Source organism: Littorina saxatilis, linkage group LG13, assembly GCF_037325665.1.
Source record: "Littorina saxatilis isolate snail1 linkage group LG13, US_GU_Lsax_2.0, whole genome shotgun sequence".
NCBI lineage: Eukaryota > Metazoa > Mollusca > Gastropoda > Littorinimorpha > Littorinidae > Littorina > Littorina saxatilis.
The window spans coordinates 29,450,448-29,470,133 of record NC_090257.1 but is presented as its reverse complement, the minus strand read 5'-3'; the positions used below and the strand labels follow the sequence as shown (position 1 = coordinate 29,470,133).

The window sequence follows — 19,686 nt, the reverse complement described above, 5'->3', positions numbered from 1 at the left end:
GAGGCTGACTGCATATTCTGATGAAAAAAACCCTACCAAACATTTTACCCGAACGTTTTAGAAAGGGGCAGAAATGGTTATGCCAAACTGGTGTTATTTTTGAAACATGAATTTATAATCAATGCCACTTAATTTTTTTGTAGAAAGTGCACGACTTTCTGAATATCAACTGTTCCCCTCGTTCTTCTTTTTATTTTCAGGTGAGCGAGATTTATTGAGTGCGTAGGAGGGGATGTGATGTCACATCAACGTGACAAAGATGGCGGCTGGGCGTGGGTGGTGCTATGCGCATGCTCCGTGTGCGTGCTGATGACGTCAGGACTTGCTATGCTGGCCGGAATGTACCAGAAAGTGTTCTTAGATGAATTCGGTGGGGATGTCGTCATGACGTCATGGATTACCTCCCTCTTTGCCTCACTTATGCAGCTTGCTGGTAAGTCTGGTCATACAGTGGAACCCCCTGTATAAGACCTCAACATATCTTAGATAATCAGGTCTTAAAAAAGGGGGAGTCTTAAAATGGGGGGGGGGGGGGTACATTTACTAAGGCTATGAAGAGAAAGTCTGAGAAAAGAGGCTCTTAAAAAAGGGGTAGTCTTAAAATGGGGGGGGGGGGGGGTACATTTACTAAGGCTTTGAACAGAAAGTCTGAGAAAAGAGGCTCTTAAAAAAGGGGTAGTCTTAAAATGGGGGGGGGGGTACATTTACTAAGGCTTTGAACAGAAAGTCTGAGAAAAGAGGCTCTTAAAAAAGGGGGAGTCTTAAAATGGGGGGGGGGGGGGTACATTTACTAAGGCTTTGAACAGAAAGTCTGAGAAAAGAGGCTCTTAAAAAAGGGGGAGTCTTAAAATGGGGGGGGGGGGGGGTACATTTACTAAGGCTTTGAACAGAAAGTCTGAGAAAAGAGGCTCTTAAAAAAGGGGGAATCTTAAAATGGGGGGGGGGGGGGGTACATTTACTAAGGCTTTGAACAGAAAGTCTGAGAAAAGAGGCTCTTAAAGAAGGGGTAGTCTTAAATTAATTGGGGGGGGGGGGGGGTCTTAAAAGGAAGGGTCCACAGTATAGACATTCTAGTCATCTCAGCTGCTGTTGTCAACCATTAGGCCTAAAAAAACAAGAGGCGAAGCCTTCAAGGCTCACGTAAGAAATCGACAAACAGTAACACAAACTCAATCACTCCGTCACACATACACACACACACACACACACACACAGTAAGCATAGGTGAAACTGTGCAAGAAAGCGAGACCCTGGATCTGCCAAGTAGTCTCGGCCCGCTCACAATAACAATGACCGAGACTTTCAGTAATTCCTTTGCGTGACGTCTAACCCTCTTACGTCATAATGTGACGTCTTCAAATAGTTTCTATCACACACGTCGAACACTTTTGACCGAGACTGACGTAATCCATAGACTCGGAAATGTTAAAGTTTCTATCACACACACACGCACGCACAGACAGACAAAGTTTATCATCGCATAGGCTACACTTACGTGAGCCAAAAATAGGTGTGGTTACGGTAACCCGACCTACCCTATTTTTAGGGGCCGACCCTATAACTTTTTATTACATTTGTCAAAACAAAACAAAAAACGAGTGCAGAAAACGCAATGAAAGCAAAAGCGCTCGAGTCGCACACTTATTTCCCTGTCAAGTAGGTTTAATTTGTACACATTAGAAAAAAAAAGTTTAAAAAAAAAGTGATTGTCTAACTTCCTACCCTATTTTTTGGGGGCTATGTTACCGTAACCACACCTATTTTTTTTTTTTTTGGCCTTAGCAGATGTTTTAGGGATGAACGCCGGACGAATCAACCTTATTAATTGCACGGTTAATTATGCGCAGCACGTAACAGTGGAACCCGGACTGTCTGTTTCAATACTTCACCGATGAAAGTCGTGTTTTGCTAATAGAACATGAAGGTTACGGCCCCACCGATTGGTCACATAGGATTTAATCCATGTCTCACCAAACCACGATTGACAACGTTCATCGTATGACTACTGAAAAAGACTCCAACCACGATCTCTATTATGCATGTATTTGTCTCGAGGGAAGACAGTTTTGCACTCTAGAATTTCAGTGACAAAGACACACCTCGTCAAAAACCGGAATACACACACACACACAAATATTTTATTGAAAACATTGTTTCAAGAAACAGTTTTTCATAACAATTGTTTGAAGAACGTCGTCCTGTCTGGCTAACTCGGTGTGTGTGTGTGTATGTGTGTGTGTATGTGTGTGTGTGTGTGTGTGTGTGTGTGTGTGTGTGTGTGTGTGTGTGTGTGTGTGTGTGTGTGTGTGTGACAGGCCCAGTTACAGGCGTGGTGTGCAGTGTGTTCAGCTGCAGGCTGTCCGTGATGGTGGGGGCAGTGCTGCTGACCGTTGGTCTCGTCGTGTCGTCCTTCTGTGAAAACACCACCACGCTCCTCCTCTCCTTCGGCATCAGCAGCGGTCAGTATTTCTGGCATGTTCTTTTATAGGTCCAATTCATTCTTCTTACTCGGCGTGACGTTATCAAATGGATCGGCTAGCTTTAGCCCTAAGGGGCACAACTCCGCTCATACTCTCTTCGCGCCGCCATATTGGATGCCGTCTTTGTTAGTTTTCTTCATTGCACTCTTGTTCTTTTTGCGTATTTCACTGTGTATGCAGACAAAATGAAGAAAACTGTGCATGCATGAGTCCAAAGGGGATCTGCCTTTTTAACACAACAGCACAACATAAAAAGTAAAGCAAGAATACATTATTATATTCATTTATTTATTCTTTATCTCAAATTACCATGCAGACAGTGCACCAAAATTCACAAGATAAAGCTCTCAAGACAGGCAAATGAGGTACAATGCAGCTCAGGTAACTACTGCAAAGTATAATTTTCAAAGCATCCTATCACAGTGTTCACTCTGAAGGCACAACCGATGGACAATTGTTGATTAGCGCACTGCACACAGCAAAAAATAACCAGTTATAATCGTCTTCTCCGCTCAGTAACTTCCTTCCAGTTGTCACCCTGATGGTAAACAACTTTAGGGATCCTAAAGTGTGCCTGCTGACTGCAGTTTTTGGCCACACAACGTGTCATTTTCATTTTTGTCGAGTCGCCACCCAACGCTCAAGCACTGTCAGAGATCGTGCAAGGCATCCAACATGGCGGCGGATGACCAATTCCAGAGAGTTACGACCCGTGATTCTCATACCGCGCGCGCCGAGTAGAAATGCTGTTGTTAACTTGAGTTTCTGCAATGGGCCTATAGGATGTGTCCAAGTCCACAGTGTTGTTCTCAGGCCTCGGTCTTTCACGCATGCTCTTTTTGATCTGACGCATTAAAAACAAGAAAGGTATGTTATTGGAACTTATCTGACAAATTGTCCAGAAACTCGCTCAGAAGACACAAGCGAGACAATTAAACGGTCCAATAACATACCTTTCTTGATTTTTCATTCAGAATTTTGGAACGTTGGCAGCAGTCTAATTGTTTTTGATCTGACGCCTTGTGTTGACCCCAGGCCGGTCGAATGTCGGATAGCTTCGACGGGTAGGATGCCTTCTGACACAACATTTTTATATTTAGTCAAGTTTTGACTAAATATTTTAACATCGAGGGGGAATCGAAACGAGGGTCGTGGTGTATGTGCGTGTGTGCGTGTGTGTGTGCGTGTGTGTGTGTGTCTGTGTGTGTGTGTGTGTAGAGCGATTCAGACTAAACTACTGGACCGATCTTTATGAAATTTGACATGAGAGTTCCTGGGTATGAAATCCCCGAACGTTTTTTTCATTTTTTTGATAAATGTCTTTGATGACGTCATATCCGGCTTTTCGTGAAAGTTGAGGCGGCACTGTCACGCCCTCATTTTTCAACCAAATTGGTTGAAATTTTGGTCAAGTACTCTTCGACGAAGCCCGGGGTTCGGTATTGCATTTCAGCTTGGTGGCTTAAAAATTAATTAATGACTTTGGTCATTAAAAATCGGAAAATTGTAAAAAAAAATAAAAATTTATAAAACGATCCAAATTTACGTTTACCGTATTCTCCACCATTTGCTGATTCCAAAAACATATAAATATGTTATATTCGGATTAAAAACAAGCTCTGAAAATTAAATATATAAAAATTATTATCAAAATTTTTTTTTCGAAATCAATTTAAAAACACTTTCATCTTATTCCTTGTCGGTTCCTGATTCCAAAAACATATAGATATGATATGTTTGGATTAAAAACACGCTCAGAAAGTTAAAACAAAGAGAGGTACAGAAAAGCGTGCTATCCTTCTTAGCGCAACTACTACCCCGCTCTTCTTGTCAATTTCACTGCCTTTGCCATGAGCGGTGGACTGACGATGCTACGAGTATACGGTCTTGCTGAAAAATGGCAGCTACTTGACTAAATATTGTATTTTCGCCTTACGCGACTTGTTTTCTTTTCCAGCCAGGACATTTTGACCGATATATATTTTGAATCCAAGTCCAACTGACCTATTCAGGCCTGAAAGTGGCGAATATGTTACTCGCCATGGCGAGTGGAAACATGTAACTGGAGAGTAGAAATGTTCATTTACTCCCCAAATGCGAGTAAAGTTGCTGAACCAAATTGTTGGTTTGGCTAGTAAAGTTTGCTCTCTGGCTAGTGAATTTTCAGAATCACTAGCCAAAGGCGAGTACACCATTTTGTTGGACTTTCAGGGCTGCTATTGTCGTCTGTGTCTTGGAACATTGACTGCAAGTAGTCTTCTTCTTATTATTATTCTCGTTCGTTTCATGGTCTCTGAGTCTCTATGGTGAAGTAGGCAGTGCGCTGGAGGTCCTGCAGACCGTAGACCCTCCGGGCCTCAGGGGTGGGGTACAGGACTGCAGCAGATGTTTTGTTGTCTGGTTGCCCGGGCCGCAGAAGCACTGCTCCATACGGGCGATGTGGAGTTTAGGTACAGGTGAAGTTTGTTGAGGTTGTATCCTGTCCTGAGCCTGAATATCAAGACCGACTCTCCTCCCGTCGTGTCAGCGGGTTAGGGTTGTGTCGTGTTGTAGTGTGGATGTATCCAAGTAGTCTAAAAATAGAGTCATCCTTGCCGTCCTTTAGTGCTTTACTATTTTCGTCGTCGTAGTTGACTTCTTACTCCTCATCACCATCATCGTCATCGTAAATGGCCTTTCCAACATCATAATTGAAGGTCATAACCAACTGCAAGCAATATTGATTAGATTTAAAAAAAACAAAGGGGCGTAAGCGCTCTAAATATAGACAAGAGTGAGAGTTATGCAGAACCAGTCTCCCGGCACTTGAAAGAATATCAAGATAGGAAATGAACCATTGACTTTCAGTAAATGAGCACAATGGAGTTTTAATACAAACGGCTTCACAGCGAAGTTCTACACACAAACGCACCTGTCAGTAGTTTCCTTGGAGATGTAGTTTTCTTGTTCTTCTCTCTTTGCTTGCCATGGCTTTGGCTGTACTAAAGATTTGTTGTATCGTATGCACAGGACTGGGCCTTGGACTGATCTACTCAGCGGCAATCGTGATGGTCAACCTGTCGTTCGTACACTACAGGCCAGTAGCCACAGGCAGTGTTCTAGCTGCGGGGGGAGTGGGCATCATGGTGCTGCCTGCACTCTGTCAATACCTTCTGGACGCCTACAGCTTCTGGGAGAATCTCTGTATCTTCTCAGCAATGTCAGCACAACTGGTGGTTGCTGGAGCACTTCTCTTCCCAACGTCAGAATCTTCAAGTTCTGATGGTGGTTTCTGTAGGTAATTATCATGACACATTTTCAAAAAAAATCAGACATCAATTGCAAGTTCTTTTGAATTTCTGATCATTTACACTCGCAGTCTTCAAACTGTCCTGTTCAAGATGCACGATAGTCTGCTTGTCTGTTTTAATTATTTTGAGGCTATTAACCCTGTCATAAAAAGAGTGAGTGAAGGAATTGATTGACTCAAGACTGCTCAGCATAATTATAAAGTCACGGATTAAATAGTAAGTAATCAAGCGTTATCTGTGTGGAACACAATTTTCTCATTTGTGTAGAAAATCCAAAAAACAAAGAGACTGCAAACGTTCCAAAATTCAGAATACAAAAACAAGAAATGTAGGTTGTTGGAACGAACGTTTGTTATTGTAACGTATTCTTTTGTCATTCGTGTAGACTTGAATCTGCAGGTGTGTTTTTTCTTCTTTTGATTAACTATCAAATCAAAGATAACAGCGAGTTTTCAGTGAAATAGAAGTTGCAGGTGAATACTATGAATAACAATAATCTCTCATCTGATTTTGTAAGGACTTTGGAGATTTAAGAAGTTAAAGAAAATAAACATTTTAAGTTTACTTTTTTGTAGGAGTCGCTTCGGTCGCTGCTTCAAGTCTCAGCATCCAGACACAAAAGATCTCCAAGACAAGGACATGGCCTCCAGGAAATCACTTTCTCTGGCTGAATCGTGTTATCTGAAAGACATTGACAACAGTGGCTGCCAGGACAACCATTTCAGACGAAAACGTTCAGATCAAGAACAAGATATTCAAACTGAACGCAATCCATACCCACCTGATGAATGTGGTCTAGATAGTTCTAAAAATGACGGGAAAACAGAGTACCAGACATCAAAAGACCTCAATCTTAGAGAGAGTGTAGTGCAAGAGGAGACAGAGGCAGATGCTTTATTGAAAGATGGTGATGCCGAAGTTGGTTACAAAAGAACCAAAGAGTTTGAACAGAAAGCAGAGTGCAAGAAAGACAACAAAGTTAAATCTGCACAACAAGAAAATGTGGCTTTATTGGCAAGCTCTGTTAACAGCTTAAACGGTACACCTGTCAAAAATATACACGGGTCACCAGAGATTACCATGCTGTCGAATTCTATCAGAAGTATAGACTTGGCCTTTTTAGTCAGCTCTGCAGAAAGCATACAGAGAAAAGAGGACTCTGTCACAAAACTGTCCAGCACAAGCACCCGCCAGAAGCTGTGCACGGTCTTCAGAAGACCCTCCCTTCTCCTCTTGTGTCTTCAGATGTTTCTCACCAACGCTGCCATTGGCATCGTGCTCGTGCACTTCCCCGAGTTCTGCCTACAAAGTGGGTCACACTTCGAGACGGTGTCGCTGAGTTTCTCTATGAACGGACTGACGCTGACCATGTCCAGGTTCCTCATGGGATTCCTGGCTCAGGACAGGAACATTGACCCGCTGGCCGTGTACGTCGGTCTCCTAGTGATGACGTCATTTTTCATGGTGGTTACCGCTCTTGTGGCCGTGACGCCTAATACTCAGGTAAGTAGAATTGGTACCGTTGAACCCAGCTTTTAAATTTGAGAAACTTGGGTCTTGACAGGGAGGGAACCTTAAATTTGGGTAAATGCACAGACCGTATAAAGAGAAAAACTGAAAAACTGGGGTGTTAAAATTGGGGATGTTTTATGGGGGGGGGGGGGGCACTGAAGGGAGGATTCTGGGTTTTTTTCTACAGCGAGAGGTTGCGAGTTCGACCCTGGGTCAGGGCGTTAGCAATTTTCTCCCCTCTTTCCTAACCTAGGTGGTGGGTTCAAGTGCTAGTCTTTCGGATGAGACGAAAACCCGAGGTCCCTTCGTGTACACTACATTGGGGTGTGCACGTTAAAGATCCCACGATTGACAAAAGGGTCTGTCCTGGCAAAATTGTATAGGCATAGATAAAAATGTCCACCAAAATACCCGTGTGACTTGGAATAATAGGCCGTGAAAAGTAGGATATGCGCCGAAATGGCTGCGATCTCAGTGCTGGCCGATGTGAATGCGTGATGAATTGTGTAAAAAAAATTCCATCTCACACGGCATAACTAAATCCCTGCGCCTTGAATATGTGCGCGATATAAATTGCATAAAAAAATTAAAAAAATTAAAAATTAAAAAAAATAAATCCCTGCGCTTAGAACTGTACCCACGGAATACGCGCGATATAAGCCTCATATTGATTGATAATTTTCAACATGAAAACCACACCTGCAGAAAACATCATTTGTCAAATGTCGTTTAAACATATCTGCATTTAAATCACTTATCTCTAATCTTAATTTACAGTGAATGATTTCTGCTTTTCGAACTTTAGAGTAGACATGCGGGGGAATTAGAGGGTCATCTCTGGACAATTTTTTTTTTAAACAACCAATTGAATTTGTTTTATATGATCAGGTAATTCATTCCATAAAGATGTTGCAGAAGGAAAAAAGGAATGCTTATATAATTCAGTTCTACATCGAAACATTTGCCTATCATATGGTTTGCGTCGGTGGTACGGATTTACTGCTGAAATGAGAGATGGTAAGTAATCAAGTAAATACACTGGCGCTAGACCATTAACTAACTTAAAATTAAACGATCAAATTATGTCTTCTGCGCCGTTCTTGCAGTGTTGTAAAACTCATTGTAAAGTTTTTGATGGCTTGTGCCACGAACAGCTCCAATACTAGTTCTAATAGCATCTAGGTGCATTTTTTCAAGTTCAACTGCCAACATTGCATTGCAATTATCCCATATTACATCTGCATAGTCAAAATGAGGAAGAATAAAAGCCTTCTACATCCTTTCTAGTGCCTTGCGACTGAGTCGATATTTATAGGAACGCAAACATGCAACTAAAATACGAGTTTTAACAACTATAGAGTGTACATGATGATTCCATTTACAGTCATTTTGCAGAGACACGGCCAAAATGTTTATGAACAGTGGTTTCAATTAATATCTCTTCGCCAAATTGTAGCGGCAATGTTTCCGGTTGTCTTCTAGTAGAGACAGTCAATAATTCAGTTTTGGACTGATTAAAATTAACTTTCCAATTTTTTTGCCCATTGCATTATCTGTTGTGCATCAGAATTCAAAATTTCAGTGCGTTCAAGTGTATTATCGAGGGACACATACATACTCGTGTCGTCGGCAAATAATGTTATTATTGATTTAATATCAACAACAATGTCATTAATATAAACAAGAAACACGAAACAGAAGTGGCCCCAAGACTGACCCTTGAGGGACACCAGAATGAACACAGCGGTAATTTGACATGCAACCTTTTATAACTACAGCTTGAGTTCTATCAGACAAATAATCTTTAATCCATTCTAATAAAATATCTCTTATACCTATTGTGTATAATTTATAAATCAGACCACGATGCCATACTCTATCGAACGCTTTGGAAATATAAAAAAAATATTGCTTGTGATGTATATTGCTTGTCCAAAGATTGACACAAATCGTCATATATACCAAGAAGTTGAAAAACAGTTGAGTCACCTGGAATAAAGCCTGACTGAGATACTGTCAATAAATTATGATCTGTCAAATACGTAAACATATGAGTTTGAATACATTTTTCCATTACTTTACCGATACATTTTGTTTGTTTGTTTGTTTGCTTAACGCCCAGCCGACCACGAAGGGCCATATCAGGGCAGTACTTTACCGATACAGCTTGATAAGGATATTGGGCGATAATTTGTGCATAATGACTTCTCGCCTTTCTTGTAAACTGGGGTAACATGTGCCACTTTCCAAGCCTTTGGAAATCTACCTTCGGCTAATGATCTACTAAACAGTTTTGAAAGTGGATCAGAGACAACGTCTACGGCTGCTTTAAGAATCTTGTTATGAACAAGATCGGGACCAACTGCCTTGTTTTGGTCAAGGGATTTAATAATTCCAGAAACCATGTCAGTAGTAATGATAAGTGGAGGAGCGGATCCTGGGTGCTCTGACAGGGTTGGAAAAGGATCATCTTCATCATCAACACAGGATTGGTAAACATAAAATGTATTAAATACTTCTGCTTTCTCCTCATCAGAATAACAAATAATTCCGTTGTCAATTGGTGGAATTTCTGACTGTGATAGGCCTTTCTTGGTCATGAAATTATTTACTAACTTCCACCAATCTTTGTTACCAAAATGTATTTGCAAAATTATTCTATCGTCCAATTCAATATTATATTCTTCTTTTCTTTTACGAATTTTGTCTACTAAAATGTTTCGAATGCGTCTAAATAACGCCCAACACACACAACCGGCACGGTTGGCCTAGTGGTAAGGCGTCCGCCCCGTGATCGGGAGGTCGTGGGTTCGAACCCCGGCCGGGTCATACCTAAGACTTTAAAATTGGCAATCTAGTGGCTGCTCCGCCTGGCGTCTGGGATTATGGGGTTAGTGCTAGGACTGGTTGGTCCGGTGTCAGAATAATGTGACTGGGTGAGACATGAAGCCTGTGCTGCGACTTCTGTCTTGTGTGTGGCGCACGTTATATGTCAAAGCAGCACCGCCCTGATATGGCCCTTCGTGGTCGGCTGGGCGTTAAGCAAACAAACAAATAACGCCCAACACCACTTAGAATCTAAACGTTTAGCCAGACTGTGTATTATTTGTTTTTTCCTTATCAACTCTTTAATTCCCTCGGTTATCCATGGGGCATCTCGTTCATATATTACAGGCATACAGTGCTTGGCAGCATTCAATGGTATATCCGTAAATGATTCGACTGCTGCATCCAGTGGTTATAAGTTGAAAACCTCAGGCCACTCTAGATTTTGCAAATCATCTACAAATTTCCCAATATTGAGTTTTCAATAATTATAAATGGTGCGCTTGAACTGTTTTCTTTATTTTAACATACGGACAAGAATGGTCACTGCAAACTGGAGGGAAAATATCAACTGCATCTATCATGTCTGGACATGGGGTTAATATCAAGTCAATAAGAGTGGATGAATGTTCTGTAATTCGGGTTGGTTCTCTCACGATTTGAAACAAACTATCAATATTTAATCATCGTTTAAGGTGAGGCGGAGGGTTGTTCATACAATCAGCATTAAAATCGCCACCGGCACGGTTGGCCCAGTGGTAAGACGTCCGCCCCGTGATCGGGAGGTCGTGGGTTCGAACCCCGGCCGGGTCATACCTAAGACTTTAAAATTGGCAATCTAGTGGCTGCTCCGCCTGGGTCTGGCATTATGGGGTTAGTGCTAGGACTGGTTGGTCCGGTGTCAGAATAATGTGACTGGGTGAGACATGAAGCCTGTGCTGCGACTTCTGTCTTGTGTGTGGCGCACGTTATATGTCAAAGCAGCACCGCCCTGATATGGCCCTTCGTGGTCGGCTGGGCGTTAAGCAAACAAACAAACAAACAAAAAATTAAAATCGCCAAGTATTATCAAATTCTGTGGTGTCCTTGATGCTGACTGAATTGATTCATCAATCAAGTCCCAATAATTTACATTAGCATCTGGTGGTCTATAAAAAGTACCATCAAGAAGGGTCTCGATTTTGGTTTCCACCCATACCGCCTCTAGAGAAGGTATGCTCAAATCGTATCTGGGTTTGCATATCAAATCACTCTTCACATACACCGCCACACCCCCATGAGCATCACCAGGCCTGACCGGCACGGTTGGCCTAGTGGTAAGGCGTCCGCCCCATGATCGGGAGGTCGTGGGTTCGAACCCCGGCCGGGTCATACCTAAGACTTTAAAATTGGCTATCTAGTGGCTGCTCCGCCTGGCGTCTGGCATTATGGGGTTAGTGCTAGGACTGGTTGTTGGTCCGGTGTCAGAATAATGTGACTGGGTGAGACAGGAAGCCTGTGCTGCGACTTCTGTCTTGTGTGTGGCGCACGTTATATGTCAAAGCAGCACCGCCCTGATATGGCCCTTCGTGGTCGGCTGGGCGTTAAGCAAACAAACAAACAAACAAATCACCAGGCCTATCGCATCTTACTGGTGGATGAAAACCATTCAGATTAATATCTTCATTATCAACATCTGTGGACAACCACGTTTCTGATACAGTAATAATATCGAAACATCCTAATTCGGCCTGCGAATGAAATATTTTGTTCGTAAGGCTTAATTCGCACATTAATATGAACAATAGATATGTTTTGTTCTATATTAAGAACTGGTCCAGGGTTTGGTTCCACATCCCCACAAAGCAGCAACAAACACAAACATATGAAACAGAAAAGCATGTTCACAAACATCAATGTACAGACGAGGACATTAGAAAAGTTCGTCTTATTTTTCAAACCGTTATTACAACATCGACTTCGACGACTCAAATGGTGTGAAAAACTGGCATCGTTTAATATCAAGAACAATAAGAGGGCTAGCGACAAGCCTCTTGGCCCGTACAACAAAAGGACTACACATGAATTAACATTTCTGATATTCATAAAATAAAGTTTATGCGTCGATAGTTTGACTGCGACACCGGAGTAGCCCCCAATCCTGGCCCTGAACTGTTGAAGACTACATCCACTCATTACGTCACAGCTCTTTGCAAGATTTCAAACCAGTCAGAGGCCAGGAGGTCAGTGCCGCGCTCAGAATGATACAACCGGGAAAAACTAATTCATATTCAATGCTACAATAGTGGATGACTGAGAAAGGAAAAGAGAATAACAACATCATCTGACAATGTCTCAAGATGAGAGTGAAATAAGAATAAAATAACAAGACAATCACCACAAACAACACCAACAAAGAGAACAAGAAAATGATTGATCTGGAAAATGTAAACAAGTACGAAACTTCTTCTTCTTTTTCTTCTTCTTCTTCTTCTTCTTCTGATGATGATGATGATGATGATGATGATGATGATGATGATGATGACGACGACGACGATGATGATGGTGATGATGATGATGATGGCGACGACGATGATGATGATGATGATGATGATGATGTTGATGGTGGTGGTTCTGCTGCTACTGCTGTAGCTTACACTTTTATCGTGCAGATTGCGTTGCTGAGTTTCATTGGATTATACTTTGGAGGATCCTACTCTCTGCTGACAGAGATCACTATCCACTGTACAGGCGTGGACACGCTCAGTCTGGCGTTTGGCATGGAGATGATATCAGCTGGGCTGGGATTTCTCATCGCTCCGCCAATAGCTGGTATGAAGGAAGATTAAAGATAGTACACCTAAGGATCTTTTGGGATGAGTTTCTGGAGAATTCGACTAATTTGAAGAAAAAGCACCACAAGTATGCTAATTAATTAAATAAAAGTGAGTAAATTAGCATCTCGACGCGGCCTCTCTCGAGTGTGTGAAGTTTAAAATTGGCCGTGTCAGTCCTGAGATTGCTCCGAGACGTCAATTGCGCATGCGGGCATGACAACTAACCCCAATGCCAATGGCGGATGTCACAGAACAAGCGTCTGAAACTATTGTCATCCCACATGTTTGCATTCAGGGGCAGGGACGTAGCACCCGGTAGGGCATGTAGGGCGACCGCCCGACCACTTTTTCCGTAAAAAAAAAAAGAGAGAGAGAGAGAGAGAGAGAGAGAGAGAGAGAGAGAGAGAGAGAGAGAGAGAGAGAGAGAGAGAGAGAGAGAGAGAGAGAGAGAGAGAGAGATCTACCAACAGAACACCCCACGTAGTATTCACGCGATGGCATAAGGTCGGTTTTTTTGTGTGTGTGTGTGTGTGTTAGTCTTGGTCAACTGCTGGAATAGGATGACGTCTTATTTTGACGAGAACGTCACACGTGACGAGTTCCGTCAGGCCATAAAAGTATTGGCGCCAATTTAGTGAAAATTGCTTCTTCGTCCGTCTGCTCCCATGAGAAACAATGGAGGTAAGAAATGTTTTGTATATTCTGTGTGTGAAGCTGGGGTCAGACTGAGGGGTGAGTGATTGTGTGTCAACCGTAAGTACGCCATAACAATTGAGTAACACAGTAACTTGTGGGGTTAACAGTGTCACATGAAACAACATGTAGAGAGAGAATTGAACAATGGACACAAGTGTGCATCCTGGTTGTGATGGATCGAAAACGCGCTAAAAATATTCTGACAAATCCCTCTATTTTTCAGTCATCACTCAGGCTGCCAATGTTGATGGCTGGACGGATCAATAAATTGCTTGTTTAGAAGTAAACCAGTTTGTCAATCCTTGCTTTTTAACACACTAGACAATAATGAAGACGAAAGTCATTTGAAGTAAGTGCTCATCACATTCAACGTATCGGAATTTAGATATAAATGTAAGTCGATTGATAATCACTGATACATTCACCAGCCCGTTGTTTGGTGGAGGATGGAAAGATGATTAGATGGAACTGAGCTCAGAAGGCACGAAATCGCATCATGTTTTCTTTCTTTTTTAGACCATTACAAGGGGACGGGAAGGGGGGGGGGGGCGGTAGTGTAAGCCCCATATTTCCTTAGCTGTCTCAGCATTTTGTCTTCCATTTTTTTCCGCCCTACCACTTTTATTAGGTGTGCTACGTCCCTGAGGGGTACGATGTCGATTTGAACTGAAAATATGTTATCAGGGTGTCAACAAGGACTGCCTATTACTCTTTGTGTCAGTACTGTTAGTGCAGCTTTTGTTATGTCCTTGTTGTGGCAGTTGCCATTGATCAATAGTCTCGGTTAACCATGACGATCTCTTTTGACGAAAGCAGTAAACAGCAGACATCGACATACAATTGCCTACATGAAGATAATACCTGTTTAAAGGCACAGTAAGCCTCCCGTAAACCATCACAGAGCTCCCCGAGCGTCTAAATACAGTACAAGCATACTTCCATTTGAACGCTCACCGAACGGGAACATCCTGGCTGCTTTCTGTCGAGCGTGAGACATTTTCAAAGAATTTATTTTCGTAGACTTGTTCCGTTAACAACAACGGCGCCTCGTTTTTGCGCTAGACCTAACTTTTAAAATCTAAATAATAAATTGACAGCTTGTTACACAAACATTCTTTAATCATAAAAGAATTCGTTTTTCATCAAGACAAGATCAGAACAATTCGAAGTTGTGAAAGTTTAAAAAAAGAAAAGCCCGGAAGCAGGGTCACGCAAGGGTCGTAGCAGACGACGGCCGGTTTATCAGTGCAAATCGCCGTTCCTCTCAACAGTCAAAAGCCATCGCTAGAGTTCTTGTGAACCACAGCCGTTGTTTCGTGCATAAAAAAAAACGTGCTATTGTAGATAAGCTCACGTCGAGTCGCATTCAAATGACTAACTATGACGACTGCATTGTGAAAAGGGAAAACTGGATCACACGGGTTCACGATGGCTCAGGGGTAAGATAAACCACGCAAAAATAAATTCTTTGAAAATTGTTCGCTCTTTACGGAGGGCACCTAGGATGTTCTCAATTGGTGAGTGTTTAAATGAAATGGTGTTTGTACTGTGTGTAAAAGCCTGACCGTATCTGTGATGGTTTACGGGAGGCTTACTCTGCCTTTAATGACAGACTAGACAAATAGTTAGCGCACGTGACAAAGCTCACTACGAAAAGAATGGTGATGATTATTATTATTTTAGTTTCACAGCCTAACACATAAACTAGTTTCGAACACTCAATATTCACTACTGCTGCACAAAACTTTTTTCTGCCTGCTGATATGTAAACTGTGCAGTCTTGTTATTCAATTTTTGCCTGATGTTTTTTCTTCTAATGTCTCTAGTACATTCTTCTCTCTCTATCTCTCTCCCCCCCTCTCTCTCTCTCTCTCTCTCTCTCTCTCTATCTCTCTCTCTCTGTCACTGTCTCTATATCTCTCTCTCTCCCTCTATCGATCTCTCTCTCTCTCTCTTTCTCTCTCTCTCTCTCACACTGTCTCTATCTCTCTCTTTCTCTCTCTCTCTCCCTCTATCGATCTGTCTTTCTCTCTCTCTCTCTCTCTCACACACACACACACACACACACACACACACACACACACACACACACACACACACACACACACACACATTTATGAATCTTTGGCCACTTACAGATATTTATTTGTTTTGTTTTCTGTGCAGGGTGGCTGGTGGTTTTGACAGACTCATACAGCGACGCCATATTACTTGCCGGTGAATATCTTATCTTGGTTAATAGGAATGTTTTTTGTGCTTCATATGTTTTCCTTTTCTGAGGATGAACTATTCACTTTGATTTCATCCTCAGTGATTTCACTCAGTAAGTGCGTGCCAAAGCATTTTTGTCATCCTGTTAAGAAATATACAAGGCCAAACAAAACTGTATGTTGGTTTAGCGTAACCCGACCGACCCTATTTTTTCCCGCCGACCCTAACACTTGTGTTTCATTTCTCAACAAAAATCTAAAAAAAAATTCAACCTCTGGCACATTTTACGAACCATACAGAGACTAAAAATAAAAAATAATAACTAAAAAAAAAACCGACCTACCGACCCTATCGTTTTTGGTCATGTTACCCTAAACCAACATATATTTTTGTTTGAATTGGCCCAAGCAACCTTCTTTTATGTAATCTGACCATGTCTTTAATTCAAAAACAAATAGACCGCCAACGTTCCAAAATTCAGATTAAACAAGAGGCGAAGCCATCAAGGCTCACGTAAGAAATCTACAAACAGTAACACAAACTCAATCACTCCGTCACACATACACACACACACACACACAAGTATACACACACACACACACACACACACACACACACACACACACACACACACACACACAGAAAGAGCATAGGTGAAACTGTGCAAGAAAGCGAGACACTAGATCTGTCTGTCTGCATGTAGCCTACTTACAGGACACGACTGCCAACTAGTCTCGTCGCGCTCAAAATAATAATGACCGAGACTTTCAGTACTTCCTTCGCGTGACGTCTAACCCTCTTACGTCATAATGTGACGTCAATGTAATGTGACGTCTTCAAATGTTAGAGTTTCTACCACAGACATACACACGCACGCACATACGCACATACGCACGCACGCACGCACAGACAGACAAAGTTACGATCGCATAGGCTACACTTACGTGAGCCAAAAAACAAGAAAGGTTTGTTATAGGAACGTTTCATTGTGACAAAACAAAACGTTACGGTCTCTAATCTTCCACCCACATTTATAATACAGAAATTGAACTTATCCGACAAATTATCCAAAGCTAGTTTCGAAGACACAATTAAGCGAGACAATTATTCAATCATTGAATCAATGATTCATTGTTTCGCTTGTGTCTTCCGAACGAGCTTTGGACATTTCGTCAGGTAAGTTTACTTTCTGTATTATATTAAGTGTTCGTCTGCATGTCCACTTTACAGAGCGCTGGGTCAAAGATCTGAGACCGTACCGTTTTGTTTTGTCACAATTAAACGTTCATACGACATACCTTTCTTGTTTTTTTTATTTAGATCTTTAATTAATTTATATCATGTAGAAAGACCGAGTTAAAATATCAGTTGTTGTTTTCTAAAACGTGTATCGCTTTGCGATAACGTTCAGCTACACACTTACTAGTTAGCACGTAGTGAAAACATTTGCTGAAGACTTTTTTTTAATGTGTCTTGAGGGACGTCATTACGTTGTGAAAACAATGCTTTCGCTGTCTCCTTTTGACCACAGAGCTTCAGGCTTATTCGAAGACTGTCGTAACACTGGTTGTTCATTGTCACATTGAGGTTTCCTGATTTATTCGCCTTTGTTTTGCTTTGTTTTGTATGCCTGTGTTCTGTTTATTTTGTCTTATTTTGGCTTCTTTCCGTTTAGTCATATTGTGTTTTGCTATGTGTCCATTCGGCGAACGTTGTTGTTGTTGTTGTTGTTGTTGTTGTGGCGAACGTTGTTGTTGTTGTTGTGATATGCTTAACCTGATTTGGACATTGTCGACGATGTTAAATCTGCTTTTTTTTTCTTCCTCATCTAGGCTTTCTGAACTTTTTCGCAGTTTTTGTTGCCATGGCAATATCAATGACGAGGCCTGTGTGGAAACCTACAAAAACTTCTGACGTCACTGATAGTGATGTCATTCCTAGCCCAGGCGACGATAGGCCTACCACGAATAGCTCTTCCAACAATCCCACAGAACACTTAACACAGCAACAGCATGTAGTGAGACAATGAACAACAACACCTGATAAACTTTACGGCAAAAACGCGCATTTCTTCATTTGTGACATTGAAATAAAATTGTAATTCAATCAAGTTGGCGTTTTAATGAAACAGATCCTGTGATTGGTCAGAATGCCCCAACTCATTAAAAATTACCGGTCGATAACCACTCGCTAAAAAAAGCCATTAAAACCACCTGCTGGCGAGGCGCATTGATACAACCTCAACTAGTCTCGGTTAGCTTTGAGGGTCATTTTACAAGTAGGAAATATGAATTTCAAACAGAATGAGGCAGAGCGATGTAAAGATATCAAATAACCAAAGGGAAGTAATCGCTCTTAATGCATACATGTGTAATAGAGTAAGCGAGAGTTGTACGGAACCTTTTTTCCTGGCACCTGAGAGAATAACAAGCATTGAAATGAACAAGCGACTTTCATCCTTCGCTTCGCTCCGTCGGGCTTCAATTACCTTTGGTCGGGCGTCAACCCACGATGACGACCTCGAAGTTTCAAATGGAAGCATGTTAATGTGTAATTGAATTACTGACCCGAATGCGATTCTGACTGAATTGTTTATGTGAGTGCGCTGCAGTTTTTTTCGAGACGCGCATGTCAGATTATGTTTTAAGTATATCGTGGCTTTGCCTACGTGTGTGTGTGTGTGTGTGTGTGTGTGTGTGTGTGTGTGTGTCTGTGTGTGTGTGTCTGTGTCTGTCTGTCTGTCTGTCTGTCTGTCTGTCAGTCTGTCTGTCAGTGTCTGTTTGTCTGTCTGACTGACTGTAAAATTATCAATGTGCGCGCACTCTTGCGCACAGTTTATGATGGCGCAACTTTATATGCTAAACTCAACATTAACTTACCACTTTTTCACATCAAATAAGCAATGCAACAAAGTGTGTGTGTGTGTGTGTGTGTGTGTGTGTGTGTGTGTGTGTGTGTATGTGCGTGCGTGCGTGCGTGCGTGCGTGTGTGTATGTTTGTGTGTTAGTTTTCTTGGTATTATAGTATACAAGAGCAGTGCTGTTCACTGTTGTTGTTGTTGATGCTGCAGCTGTGGAAGCTGTGCGTGTCAGAGTGACAGAAAGGTGGGCGGACAGACAGAAGAAGAGACGGGGATTATTATTATTGTTGTTGTTGTTGTTGTTGTTGTTGTTGTAGAAGCTTTGTGTGTCAGAGTGACAGGAAGGTGTGCGGACAGATAGAAGAAGAAACGGGGGTTGAAAGGTGTTGGCATGGGAAAAGAAATTGCTCGTGAACTACTTAATCCGCACTCACAGAAACGTCTACTTACAGTAGGGTTAATATGACAAATACACTTGTTTTCAGTCATTTCTTTTAGATATTCCCCTTCTCCAACCAAAACTCACCCACACCCCAAGAACAAATACTTATAAAGGGCAATAAATTAAATCACCAAAAGAATAGATGCTTTCACCAAAAGAATTGCTTAGTTAGCAAAAGATATTCCAACAAAAAATCGGATGTTTCCACCCACAAAATAGATGCTTCTAGCAAAAAAACCGATTGATTCTACCAAAAAAAGAAATGAGACTTGCAAAAGAATTCTCAACAAAAAACCGAATTATTTCAACAACAAAATAGCTACTGTCAGCAACAAATATAAAGTTTAGTGTACTTTCAGAGACAAAATAGTGTCACTCCATATCATAATCATAATTGTACGTCCAAAGAAAGTTAAATGAAAATGATAAAATCAGTGTACAGAGCAGTCAAGATCAGTGTGTTCACTGCCTGATAAGCGCTGGTCTCGACAGCTTTGGGCGACCGCGCTTTCGCTTCTGGCCGATTGGGATGGTCTTGACCTGGGCAGGGGGG

At 41.7% G+C, this 19,686-nt stretch overlaps 1 protein-coding gene across 1 annotated transcript; it reads left to right on the top strand.

Annotated features, from left to right (window-relative positions):
* Positions 1–264: 264 nt before the first annotated feature.
* Positions 265–19,240, top strand: LOC138945466 (monocarboxylate transporter 9-like). Its single transcript, XM_070316896.1, has 7 exons — positions 265–433; positions 2,316–2,459; positions 5,490–5,757; positions 6,346–7,273; positions 12,760–12,919; positions 15,787–15,837; positions 17,664–19,240. The coding sequence occupies exons 1-7, from the start codon at positions 310–312 to the stop codon at positions 17,858–17,860; spliced, it is 1,872 nt and encodes a 623-aa protein (XP_070172997.1). The 5' UTR covers positions 265–309; the 3' UTR covers positions 17,861–19,240.
* The last annotated feature ends 446 nt before the right edge of the window (positions 19,241–19,686 follow it).